Genomic DNA, 14,190 nt, shown 5'->3' on the forward strand with positions numbered 1-14,190 from the left:
TCCGGGGCAGGGGCCGGGGAAATATAATGCGGGACATAACATTCCCACGGATCATGGGTAAGTGTTTTGGCTATGTGACACATGCAGTTTCTGTAACACATCATGTGTTGTCATTAAAGTACTGTTTATATTTCACAGAGGAGTATCTGCAAGGATACCGGGAGCATTATGCAGGTATCGACCCACCAGTGAGGCTCCAGGAAAACACAGTCTCCAAACTAAGCAGAGTGAAGTCGTTCCTCAGTTTCATGGCACACGGTTTCAATCGCCTGTCTGACTGGCTCTTTTTGAGGGATCTCAAGAGGATACGCGGGTGGTCCCGGAGCCTGATGAAGTCAAGCCTTCAGGTCACGACCTCCGACTTCTACATCAAGAATATATCACACTTTCTCAAGTACATGGCCGACACACCGTGCAAGGGGAGCAGGCTCAGCCAAACGGACATGATTTTAATCAAACGGGAAGTAGTTGCCATCCTGAAGTCCCTGAAGAGAAAAGTACTTATCCACCAGATGCAAGTGAAGCGTGACAAGATGGAAGGTCTGCCGAGCCACAACGACCTAATGACATGCTTGACTTCGACCACCACTCGCATCCCTCAGCTCCTGGATGTGATGGCCAGCAATCCGACTACCGCGACCCGGACACTGCTCTATGGGTATATGACTCTTCATTGGAGCTGCATTTATGGCCACCGTCCGGGGGTCTACTCCAACATGACCAACGCCGAGGTCCGAAAGGCGGATACAACTGGCACTGCCTTCGGCTACCTGGTTCATGTGAGTGCTATTAATCAATGTATTTATTCTGGCAGTTATATGCATGATTGACATTGTATTGACACTCTCTATCTCTGTCATAACAGGTAAGTAACCACAAGACGGCCAACGCGTTCGGGGAGGCGCAGCTGTACCTCACCGTAGAAGAATTTGGATGGATGAAGAGGTGGCTGGAAATTAAGGGTACGCTGACCTGCACCCAGAGCCGTTACTTTCTGTACACAGAGGGGAAGAACCCGTTCAGGAAGCTTGCCTACTCCCTGAGGTTGGCATGGGCTGATGTGGGGCTCCGCAGTCCCATTAACTTCACCGACCTCCGCACAGTCCACGCCGATAATGCGAAGAGGTTTCAAGACAAAGGCAACCGCCAAAGAGTGAGTGATTTCATGTGTCACAACACTGCAACTGCGGACAAATTCTACGCGAATAATCCTTCTTTGAAGGAGGCTGCGGACATTCGGTTGCTCTTCACAGAGTCACTTCAAGCAGCGGCGGCGGCATCGACAGCAGCAGCAGCAGCAGGAAATGAAGACACTTTTGCGGGTATTGACATCGACAGTGACAACTCTGGAGAGGAGCACAGCCCGGCTCCCTACCAAGACTCCCTACCAAGACATGTCCCGAAGAGGGACCAGTCACTGGCCGAACACAACCCCTCAGACATGGGTGAAGAGAGGGTGCCATACTCTGCCCCAACTTCACCCACTGTTGCCAGTGATCAACTTGTAAATATGCAGTGTGTTGTTGTAATCAGTCCCCTTGTAAATACGTTATATCCTGTTTGAATTTATTTATTACTGTCAATATTACTGTAAATAAAGTTTGTTAAAATTACTAAGTGTTCTGTTTTTAATCCCACTATGGGTTTTCTTCTTTTAAGATCCCCAGGGGCACGATATTCTGGTTCTGGTGGTAGCATGTATGTGTTTAGTCCGAGTGAGGAGTGCTCAAGTGTGGGATGATTTGTAAGGTAGAAGAGGGTAAAAAAAGTTAAAGTGTGAACCTCCAGCAGGGCAGGTGGTGCTGTGAAGAAGGCCGACTATGGGTGCCGATGGGCGGACGGCAAAGCACCGCAAAGTAGACCCCCTTTAAGTGTAGCCAGGGGCACGAGCAAAATCCTCCATGGAGGTTGGGTGCTGCTGCTGTGAAGAAGGCCGACTATGGGTGCCGATGGGCGGACGGCAAAGCACCGCAAAGTAGACCCCCTTTAAGTGTAGCCAGGGGCACGAGCAAAATCCTCCATGGAGGTTGGGTGCTGCTGCTGTGAGGAAGGCCGACTATGGGTGCCGATGGGCGGACGGTAAAGCACCGCAAAGTAGACCCCCTTTAAGTGTAGCCAGGGGCACGAGAAAAATCCTCCATGGAGGTTGGGTGCTGCTGCTGTGAAGAAGGCCGACTATGGGTGCTGATGGGCGGACGGTAAAGCACCGCAAAGTAGACCCCCTTTAAGTGTAGCCAGGGGCACGAGAAACCTCCATGGAGGTTGGGTGCTGCTGCTGTGAGGAAGGCCGACTATGGGTGCCGATGGCGGACGGTAAAGCACCGCAAAGTAGACCCCCTTTAAGTGTAGCCAGGGGCACGAGAAAATCCTCCATGGAGGTTGGGTGCTGCTGCTGTGAGGAAGGCCGACTATGGGTGCCGATGGGCGGACGGTAAAGCACCGCAAAGTAGACCCCCTTTAAGTGTAGCCAGGGGCACGAGAAACATCCTCCATGGAGGTTGGGTGCTGCTGCTGTGAAGAAGGCCGACTATGGGTGCCGATGGGCGGACGGTAAAGCACCGCAAAGTAGACCCCCTTTAAGTGTAGCCAGGGGCACGAGAAACATCCTCCATGGAGGTTGGGTGCTGCTGCTGTGAGGAAGGCCGACTATGGGTGCCGATGGGCGGACGGTAAAGCACCGCAAAGTAGACCCCCTTTAAGTGTAGCCAGGGGCACGAGAAACATCCTCCATGGAGGTTGGGTGCTGCTGCTGTGGAAGAAGGCCGACTATGGGTGCCGATAGGCGGACGGTAAAGCACCGCAAAGTAGACCCCCCTTTAAGATTCCCAGGGGCACGAGATTCTTGAGGGTGTGATCATCTTGGTTTAGTCCGTGGGGGAGTGCTTAAGTTCGGGGGCCCGGGGACCCAAGGTGTGCGAGGTTCTGGAAGTACGCATGTCAGGGAGGGATCCTGGAGCTCCTTAGTCCGTGTTTTGGGGGTCTTGGAGCGGCCACAGAGAGGTGCTTTTCCCCGGGGTATGTCATGGAAGTCTGAAATAACCTGTTTGCTCATGTCAGGGAGAGATGCTGGGGCTGCTGCGTCCGTGTTTTGGGGGTCTTGGAGCGGCCCCGAAGAGGTGGCTTTGTCGGTGTACCTAATGGGTAAGAAAGCCAGTCTACACAGGTCGTGAAATGTGATTGAAATGTACAGAGTGCTGTACATTTCAATCACTTTGAATGGGAGTGGTGAGGTGTGGATGAAATGGCCATATCTCCCTTAAATTCACAGCAACGTTAGCCATCTTTCACACACTAATTCATGGGTAACAGAGCCATGTGCACCATGCATTTAAAGTAATGTTAGCCAGCTTTCAGACACTAATTCGTGGGTAATAAAGGCCTGTACATCTCCCTGTTTGAAAGGGCCATATCTCCCTTAAATTCACATCAAACTCACCCATCTTTCACACACTAATTCATGGGTAACAGAGCCATGTACACCATGCATTTAAAGTAATGTTAGCCAGCTTTCAGACACTAATTCGTGGGGAAGAAAGTCACCCTGGACGGGTCATCAAATGTGATTGAAATGGACAGATTCCTGTACATTTCAATCACTTTTAATGGGAGTCGTGAGGTGTGGATGAAATGGCCATATCTCCCTTAAATTCACATCAAACTCACCCATCTTTCACACACTAATTCATGGGTAACAGAGCCATGTGCACCATGCATTTAAAGTAATGTTAGCCAGCTTTCAGACACTAATTCGTGGGGAAGAAAGTCACCCTGGCGGGTCGGGAAATGTGATTGAAATGTACAGAGTGCTGTACATTTCAATCACTTTGAATGGGAGTCGTGAGGTGTGGATGAAATGGCCATATCTTCCTTAAATTCACATCAAACTCACCCAGCTTTCACACACTATTTCATGGGTAATAAAGCCATGTGCACACTGTATTTAAAGGGCTGCAGGAACACTTTACCCGCCTTGTAAACACCTTCTCCTGGGTAAAACAATCCATGTATTTCCGCCTGCTTTCCATCAGCACCCGCCAGTCATTTCAAACGGTTTCAAATCGTTTTTTCACTTTTAAAAACAGCTTTCTGCCCTGTAAATGATTTCTAATCATTATTACCGTCATGGAGGAGCTGCAGGGACACTTTACCCGCCTTTTAAACACCTTTTCCTGGGTAAACAATCCATTTATTTCCGCCTGCTTTCCATCAGCACCCGCCAGTCATTTCAAACGGTTTCAAATCGTTTTTTCACTTTTAAAAAGAGATTTCTGCCCTGGCAATTATATCTAATCATTATTACCGTCATGGAGGAGCTGCAGGAACACTTTACCCGCCTTCTAAACACTTATTCCTGGCTAAAAAAATCAATGTATTTCCGCCAGGGTCACAGCCTGCTGCTGCTGCTGCTGCTGCTGCGGCGGCTGCTGCTGCTCTCCCTCCCTAAATTCACATCAAACTCACCCAGCTTTCACACACTATTTCATGGGTAATAAAGCCATGTGCACACTGTATTTAAAGTAATGTTAGCCAGCTTTCAGACACTAATTCCTGGGGAAGAAAGTCACCCTGGACGGGTCATCAAATGTGATTGAAATGGACAGATTCCTGTACATTTCAATCACTTTTAATGGGAGTCGGTGTGGATGGCCTGTTGAATCCGATTTTGAGCACTCTTTTCCCCGCATAAACTAGTTTAAATCACCGTTAAACACTTATTCTGTTGATGTCTATATAACCGACTTCCCGCTATGCATTAAGTCGGTTATATGGACCCTGTACACTAGGCATACCGCGGCCGGTAGTAAATGTCCAACCATTGTACCCTCTGGTCCCTAGGGTATGTTAGCGTGAGCACTCTGCTAACTGGGGTGAGAAAAAAGAAGTCAGTTAGTGGTATATATATGCTGGGAGAGGAGAGCGGGAATACAGGCCTGTCTCTCTCCTCCCGTTCCTTTCTAAAACAATTGAACGTGCTGTCTTTAAACAACTCTCCTGTTATCTCCATCAGAACAACCTTCTGGATCCGCACCAGTCTGGTTTCAAGGCAGGTCACTCCACAGAAACTGCTCTCCTTGATGTCTCTGAGGAACTGCACACTGCTAAAGCAGCCTCCCTCTCCTCTGTCATCATCCTTTTGGACCTGTCTGCTGCATTCAACATGGTGAACCATCAGATCCTCCTTCGCACTCTCCAAAAACTTGGAGTTTCAGGCTCTGCACTTTCCCTCCTCACCTCATACCTCAAAGACCGTACCTACAGGGTAACTTGGAGAGGGTCCGAGTCCGACCCTTGTCAATTAACTACAGGGGTCCCTCAGGGCTCTGTTCTTGGTCCCCTCCTCTTCTCCTTGTACACAATTTCGCTCGGATCAGTCATTAGCCCGCATGGTTTTTCATATCACTGCTACGCTGATGATACCCAACTAATTCTGTCCTTTCCCCGCTCAGAGACCCAGGTCGTCGCACGCATCTCTGCTTGTCTAGCTGACATCTCTCAGTGGATGTCTGATCATCACCTCAAGCTCAACCTTGACAAGACTGAATTGCTTTTCCTTTCGGGAAAAGATTGCCCCACTCTTGACCTGACAATCAACATCGGCACCTCTGTTGTTTCCCCGACTCCGCCTGCAAGGAATCTGGGTGTGATCCTAGATAACAAACTGTCCTGCCATCCGACCTCTGCAGCTCATCCAGAATGCAGCGGCTCGTCTGGTCTTCAACCTTCCAACATTTTCCCACACCACTCCGCTCCTCCGCTCCCTCCACTGGCTTCCAGTAATTGCTATAATCCACTTCAAAACAATGGTACTTGCATACCATGCTGCGAATGGATCTGGCCCTTCCTACATCCAGGACATGGTTAAACCGTACACCCCAGCACGTGCACTTCGCTCTGCATCAGCCAAACGACTCGCTGCACCCCCGCTGCGAGGGGTCCCAAGTTCCCATCAGCAGAAACACGTGGGTTTGCTATCCTGGCTCCAAAATGGTGGAATGAGCTCCCCATTCAAATCAGGACAGCAGATAGCTTACACACCTTCCGGCGCAGACTGAAGCCTCATGTATATCGACTCCACTTTGAGCGATAGAATTACTAACAAAGAACTGCTAACAGAGCACTTATATACTAATAAAGGACTGGCTTATATAGCCAGTTGAGTAGCACTTGAAATGTTTGGCTCTATGAAACCTGATGTACTTATATGATTCTGTTTTCTTCAAGGTTGTATCTTCCTGGTCGAATGTACTTATTGTAAGTCGCTTTGGATAAAAGCGTCAGCTAAATGCAATGTAATGTAATACTCTCTCCACTAGTGCCGTAGCGAGTTAGCCTGAGTAGTGCCGTAGCGAGAGCTAACTGGAGGATGGAGCAGGAATCACTGTGTGCAGTGAGAGGGGAGCGGAAACAGTCTCTTCACTAGTGCTGTAGCAAGTTAGCTTTGAGCGAGAGCACTCAGCTAACTGGAGGATGGAACAGGATCCAATTGTGCGCCGTGAGAGGGGAGCGAAGACACTCTCTTCACTAGCGCTGTAACTAGGGTTGCCAAATTCCAGAAATGGAGAAACGGGACATATGCATGTGTCCCCCGCGCGCCCGAAGATTTTCGGGTGTCTGGCGGATTTAGTTACTTTTTCTTTGTTACTTTATTTCGGTTTTAGGGTTAGGGTTATGTTATTTAATTATTTTGGGGGAGCCAGCCCCTAGGGTTCGAAAATGTTTTTGGGGGTCAAACCCCCCAAAACCCTCAAAATGCATAGAAAACTATGCATACCTATAACACAATACAAACACAATGGTCTTACACCTGCATTAGGCTACTACATCACATTGTACATCAGCATGTTCAAATCGGATAGGTGGGCACTAGGGACATCTGGGCACCTCGATGTACAATTGGCTATTTTGTCCAAAATGTTAAAAAAATAAAATATTTGAAAAATGGTATTAAGTAATGCAAAGTATACATGATGTGAACATGCACGGTACATCATTATTAGACTTAATGTTATCCTTCAACCCAGCATTTTCCCATCAATCAGCTGACTGACTCTCACTCTCTCTCTCACACACACACACACACACACACACACACACACACACACACACACACACACACACACACACACACACACACACACACACACACACACACACACACACACACACACACACACACACACACACACACACACACACACACACACACACACACACACACACACACACACACACACACACACACACACACGACAGATCTCCACTCACAGGCTTTACCCAACTGTGTTTTTCTTACCACTGTTTGTTGTAAGACACAAGTCTTTTCTTTTTAGAAGGGTCAGGGCCCAGAACCACATCCTCTCTCTCTTCTCCTCTTTCATTATCACCTCCTCCACCGGCAGCGCTCATTTCCCCACACGACTGAACAGGCTGACATGCCACACAAACAATGATGCCGCGCCCGCGGCCTACTGGAGAAAATCTCACACACACACACACACACACACACGTGCGAGCATTGTGCCTGCGCTGTCAACTGAGCGGTCCTAGCGCCCTTCGCACCCCTGCGAGATGGAGTTCATGACTTTATGAGCTGTTCATGAGCACTCATGAAACATTCATGAACAACTCATTATATGTCCACTTGTCATGTTCATGAACCAAAATTCTTAAAATGCTCATGAACCATTTTAAAGAGCAGTTCATGACATTTTTATGAACATTGTTCATTCATATAAAGTTCCTGTTTTGCTCATGACTTTTATGAGCAATTTATGAACTTTTCCTGATCCAGCCAATCACAACATTATAATTAAAACCCCAAAAAGTGTGCATGAGCATTTCATGAACTTTTCATGACTATTAGCATTTCATGAATTTTGGATGATTGTGGCAAGTTCAGAATATTTTTGAATATTCATGAGCATTTTATGAACTTTTGATGATCAGCTGTGATGATTTTAAAGACCTCTTGAATATTCATCTACTATTTGAACATTTCTTTCTTTTTTAAAACTTTTAATCTTAAAACAAAAAAATAGTGAATTTGAAACGGAACATTATCTGTATTTATTTTGGTGACATTCATATCATTTTATGGTTTATCTGTACTGTTTGAGAAGCAGTACGAGTAAGTAGCGCCAAGGTGGAACCTTTGGCAGGTGAGCGGTGACATCTGGGTTATCTTAGGGGGGACACTTCCGCCCCCTCCTCAGAAGCAATCCAGACGATCAACCGGATCCTGTGTATAATTATTGCTGCTGCACTTTTCTGTTTTCTACAGGTCAGTATAATGAAAATGATCGATGTTAACTTGTGTGAATTAGATATGATGTTGGAGATGTTTAGGAGAGTGTGTCAGAACGTTTTGAGCATGTTTGGCATAGTAACGGTATTTTAAAAATACTAAACTGTCGGCAACAATAGATGCCATTTTCGCGGGCTTCAGCCGCGCCTGGGTAAATGTGACCTGAGCGAAGGCTCGCAGGCAGGTTAGCTGCTGCGCACGGGTAATATGTTAGTGAAGTCTTGCAGGCACATTGCCTTGTTTTTTGTTTATTAACATTGACAGTGTATTTTTGTGATCTCCATAATATGTTATATTTGGTAAAGATAGATATATTGATAGAAAGTATTATTTGATAGCATTATGTGTTTATAGATAACAACCTGTCCTTCACTGCAAACATAGCTGCTACAACCCGCTGCTGCAGATACACGCTTTACAACATCAGGAGGATGCGTCCCCAGCTGACCCAGAAAGCCACGCAGGTTCTGGTCCAGGCTCTCGTCATCTCACGCCTAGACTACTGCAACTCCCTCCTGGCTGGTCTACCTGCATGTGCCATCCGACCTCTGCAGCTCATCCAGAATGCAGCGGCTCGTCTGGTCTTCAACCTTCCTAAATTCTCCCACAACACTCCGCTCCTCCGCTCCCTCCACTGGCTTCCGGTAACTGCTAGAATCCACTTCAAGACAATGGTACTTGCGTACCATGCTGCGAATGGATCTGGCCCTTCCTACATCCAGGACATGGTTAAACCGTACACCCCAGCACGTGCACTCCGCTCTGCATCAGCCAAACGGCTCGCTGCACCCTCGCTGCGAAGGGGACCCAAGTTCCCATCAGCAAAAACACGTGGGTTTGCTATCCTGGCTCCAAAATGGTGGAATGAGCTCCCCATTGACATCAGGACAGCAGAAAGCTTACACACCTTCCAGCGCAGACTGAAAACTCATCTCTTTCGACTCCACCTCGAGCGATAGAACTATTAACAAAGCACTTATATACTAATAAAGGGCTGGCTTCTCTAAAGCCAGTTGAGTAGCACTTGAAATGTTTTTGCTCTATGAAACCTGCTGTACTTATGTGATTCTGTTTTATTCAAGTTTGTATTTTGTTGGTCGAATACACTTATTGTAAGTCGCTTTGGATAAAAGCGTCAGCTAAATGCAATGTGATGTAATAATTTATATTGACTATGTTGAATTTCTCCTTGAGATACAGTAATTGACTGTGACAGACGGATAACTTAAATGGAGAAATGTGATGTTTGTAAAGTACAGCTATTTGAATGTAACTTTGTACTTTGAATTTTGAATACCAAGCAATCCAGACGATCAACCGGATCCTGTGTATAATTATTGCTGCTGCACTTTTCTGTTTTCTACAGAAATTATGTATTGTTGCTGTGGTACCCAAGCTTTTGGGACCCGTAACAAAAAAATGTGTGCAGCTGAGTGTCAAGAACTGTGCTTCAAATAGTGATAGGATTAATTGTAGTGCTCCACCTGTATACATGTATGTTTGTTTGTTTGTTTGTTAATTTGAGTAAAGTTCCATTGTGATTGACATAATTGTTGTTTTCTATGGTTGCCAATTGACCCACAGTCAATGGTTCATGAACGGTTCATGAAGTTGTTATGAACAGTTCTTGATATGTTCTTCGTTGAAAACTGAATATCCCTACACACTCACTGAAAACTCCATTTCATGAATTGTTCATGAACCATTCCAGCACAGGAGTTTCATGAGTAGTTCATGAACTGCCCTAGTGCCATTTAATGTTCATGACACTTTCATGAACAGTTCATCAACTTTGTTATGAGCTGTTTATGAATATGGTTCACTGATATTCCATGAACTTTTCATGACAAGTTCATGAACAGTTCACTATCATCTCACTGGGGTATACAGCACACAAACACAGAGGCACGCAGCCAGAAACATATTTTTTATTTTTCCCTTTACACAGGAGTCCGGGACACGCCCCTTTTGGCTCAAATACGGGGCGTCCCGGCTAATACGGGACGGTTGGCAACCCTAGCTGTAACAGTTAGCTTGAGCGAGAGCACTCATCTAACTGGAGGATAGAACAGGAACCAATTGTGAGCTGTGAGAGGGGAGCGAAGACACTCTCTTCACTAGCGCTGTAACAGTTAGCTTGAGCGACAGCACTCAGCTAACTGGAGGATAGAACAGGTAAGGAACCAAATGTATGCAGTGAGAGGGGGGCGGAGACACTCTCTTCACTAGCGCCGTAACAGTTAGCTTGAGTGAAAGCACTCAGCTAACTGGACGATAGAACAGGTAAGGAACCAAATGTAAGCAGTGAGAGGGGGGCGGAGACACTCTCTTCACTAGTGCAGTAACAAATTAGCGAGAGCCCTCGGCTAACTTGTACAAAATTATCTCATTAGCTTGAGAATAGATAGCACAATCAGCAATAAATGGTAGCGATCTCACCGGCTGACGTGCAGCAGCGTCCGCTCTTTACCGGTCCGGAGCTCCTGGGGTCCCCTCCCTTGGGCGGGCGGACAGCTCGTCGCAGCCTTTGGAGGGCGAGCGTTTTTCTAGCCCGCTCCGATTGAGACGATCACAAGGCTACAGGTAGCGATGAGCTAGAATCTAATTTTCAATAAGCTAGCTTGGCTTCTACTCATAAAGTAGTAACCTGTGCAGCGAGAAGATGAAAAAGGACTGAATTTGTTGACAACACCGGAACTAATGCTTCCGGGGTCATACGAGGTCACACGTGACTTTGTTGATATACATATTTGACCTGCGCATGCGCGAGACAGAAGATATTCAGTGCTAAGCAGTAAGGATGAAATAGAACACCCTTTGCACCCCGGGCCGTCAACATTTTGCATTTGCCTGTACGATGGGCGCTGTAAGTGATGAAAGTGGGGGATGTTGACTTATCAGACGCCCGCAGCTCACAGCCAAAGTGCGAGCGAGCGCACATCGGTACCGCGGATTGAGGCTGATAACTACAGCTCAGTGAGGTAAAGGATTCTGAGTGTTTAGATCTCAAATGGTTTGGTCACAATTTATGTAAACAAATATTTCCAAGGCACTCCTTTATAATTATTAGGATAAATAACAGGTTTGAAATCATGCCAATGTATACTATAGGACAGTAAACCAAAAATGTCGTTTAAAACTGGAGATATTAAAAAGAAATGCATGAATAAATAAATGTTAACTAGGCACCAAATCATAATCTCGCCTAGGGCACCAAAGTGTCTAGGGCCGGCCCTGTAACAAAGTATGTCATTACTTGAAGTTCTTATGTGTTTTAAACTTCCAACAGTATTTTTGAACCTAAGGCAAACCATGAGCCTTATGCTTATTCCTGTAAAATGATAAAGTAAAGTCAACATGTCAAGGTGATTACTGTGTGTGGGGTTATTTAACATGTTTGAATGGTGATGCACATTGATAGATGTCAGAATGAGAATCAAAAATAGGTTTATTGCAAGGTAGTTTTACACATACGAGGAATTTTCCTTGGTGTTGTACATGGTGCATACATAAACACAGTTAATGAACATTTAAATGTAAACAGTTTAAATTATTATACGTTAAGATATAGAACAATTATTTACATGTAATCTGGATATACAATAAATAAACTATGTGTAGTATAATATATACTATTGCCAAATACTTAGAATAATAAAGTAAACTATGTGCAGTGTTGTTATGGAAAGTGGATGAGAGGTATCAGTCTGTGGGCATGAAAGTGTATGTATTTAAAATATTTTCATATAATCTTGCTTATTGTGATTGATGTGGATTATATGTTTTGATATGAGGCTGAGTGCAAGCAATCATTACTTTTTATTTTCATATTCAGACTAGTATATATTCTACAGTCCAAAACAACACATTTATGTATATCCTTACATATAATTACATCAGCTGAGTTTTACAGCATATCATGGTTGACAGAGCGACAGTCATTGTATGGTCCACAGTGTGTATTCAGCTCATACCTGGTTACGTCATCACTGAGGATTTTTCCTCTTTGCTACAATTCTCAATTAAATTAACGGCTGATCCTGGCGTTTACCCTTCATGTGATATTGATGCTGAAAAAAGCAGAAAGTGGCGAGAAACCTGCAGAGGAGAGGGAGCGAGGGCAAAGAGCTCCTACTCTCCCGTGTAGATTTACTTATCTGTCAGCCGTTTATGTGTTTGAAATGGAAAAGAGAATTGGGCTATGTTTACAGCACCATAAACCTTTCTTTTAAACCCAAGGACTTAGCCACCCTGAAACTGTAGCGCAGCAGCCATAAAACTGAGGCTAACGCCGTCTTTTAAATCTGATGAAACATTTATCGATTCTTTTTAGATCTTGTTTTATTTGGTCCTCCTCTCCCACCGTGGGGTTAATAGAAACAAATAAAAGGACTACAGAAATACTGAGGGTAGTAAAGGTTTGCATGCTAACACCACGGAGGACTAAAATAAAGAACGATCACTTTGATGGCTTAATGGCTACTGCGTGTCTCTGTCACTCAGTACCAATTATGTTTGTCCATTCTGACACAAAACATTCAAACAATATATAAGAGACATAACACTTTGTACAATAAAGTTGAGTAGCCGACACCATTCTTTTAAAGTTTTTGCCGAAAAATAAGAAGTCAGCAAATAAAACCATGAACAGTTGGATAGAAACAAACACAGCCAGCAAACGTAACACTAACCAAGCAGATAGCAAGGTAGAGTTCAATCTAGCCAGTGAAACCAACTCTGATCTGTTCGAAACATCAACAGCCTAAAACAATATAACGCACAGAAAAAGTTATGCAAAATCCAATAAAGCTGTTTAGGTTGATGTGTCCTAAATCATTTATTTTTTTGACACAGGAGGAACGGTAGGTTACGTATTGTAACCCTAGTACTATAAACATTACATTGCATTTAGCTGACGCTTTTATCCAAAGCGACTTACAATAAGTACATTCGACCAGGAAGACACAACCTTGAAGAAAACAGAATCATAAAGTACATCAGGTTTCATAGAGCCAAGTATTTCAAGTGCTACTCAGCTGGCTTTAGAGAAGCCAGCCCTTTATTAGTATATAAGTGCTTTGTTAGTAATTCTATCGCTCGAAGTGGAGTCGAAAGAGATGAGTTTTCAGTCTGCGCCGGAAGGTGTGTAAGCTTTCTGCGGTCCTGATTTCAATGGGGAGCTCATTCCACCATTTTGGAGCCAGGATAGCAAACCCACTGTTATGATTCTGTTTAGTTGTATTTTTGTTGTGTGCTTTTGTGTGCTATTTCCTGTCTCACCCCTCTCTTCTCTGTTTTCCTCTGCAGGGCTGGTGTGTGACAGGGAGTTGGCTGGCTCCTCCCAGTAGCAGACGAGGCACACCTGTTTCCACTCACCTCTTCACCTGTAGAGATAAAAGCCCGGTCCTCATGCCACTTCCCTGCCAGATAATTCCTCTGTGTTTCGACCCTCCGGTGTGTCTCGCTGCTCTCCTCGTTGTTTGGATTATTGTTTGGATTTTTGCCAGCCAACTTCCTGACTCCACTGCCGTATTTTTTGTTCTCTGCTTGCATAAAGCTTTTTGTTTATCGACCATCTCTCTCCAGTCTTTTGCTTTGGGGTCCAAAATCCTATAGGCCGTAACACCCACGTGTTTTTGCTGATGGGAACTTGGGTCCCTCTCGCAGCGAGGGTGCAGCGAGTCATTTGGTTGATGCAGAGTGTAGTGCACGCGCCGGGGTGTACAGTTTAACCATGTCCTGGATGTAGGAAGGGCCAGATCCATTCACAGCATGGTACGCAAGTATCATTGTCTTGAAGTGGATTTTAGCAGTTACTGGAAGCCAGTGGAGGGAGCGGAGGAGCGAGGGAATATTTTGGAAGGTTGAAGACCAGACGAGCCGCT

At 45.4% G+C, this 14,190-nt stretch overlaps 1 protein-coding gene across 1 annotated transcript; it reads left to right on the forward strand.

Annotated features, from left to right (window-relative positions):
* The first annotated feature begins 205 nt into the window (after positions 1 to 205).
* On the forward strand, positions 206 to 1,565 carry LOC139435442 (uncharacterized). Its single transcript, XM_071206115.1, has 2 exons — positions 206 to 779; positions 866 to 1,565. Exons 1-2 carry the CDS (start codon positions 249 to 251, stop codon positions 1,562 to 1,564), a joined length of 1,230 nt encoding a protein of 409 aa, XP_071062216.1. The 5' UTR covers positions 206 to 248; the 3' UTR covers position 1,565.
* Positions 1,566 to 14,190: the final 12,625 nt, after the last annotated feature.

This window comes from Pseudochaenichthys georgianus, chromosome 16 (assembly GCF_902827115.2).
Source record: "Pseudochaenichthys georgianus chromosome 16, fPseGeo1.2, whole genome shotgun sequence".
Lineage (NCBI taxonomy): Eukaryota > Metazoa > Chordata > Actinopteri > Perciformes > Channichthyidae > Pseudochaenichthys > Pseudochaenichthys georgianus.

Coding starts and splice junctions, on each gene's coding strand:
- LOC139435442 (XM_071206115.1), top strand. CDS start 249: ATGGCACACGGTTTCAATCGCCTGTCTGACTGGCTCTTTTTGAGGGAT. Junction 780..865: donor CCTTCGGCTACCTGGTTCAT/GTGAGTGCTATT, acceptor CTGTCATAACAG/GTAAGTAACCACAAGACGGC.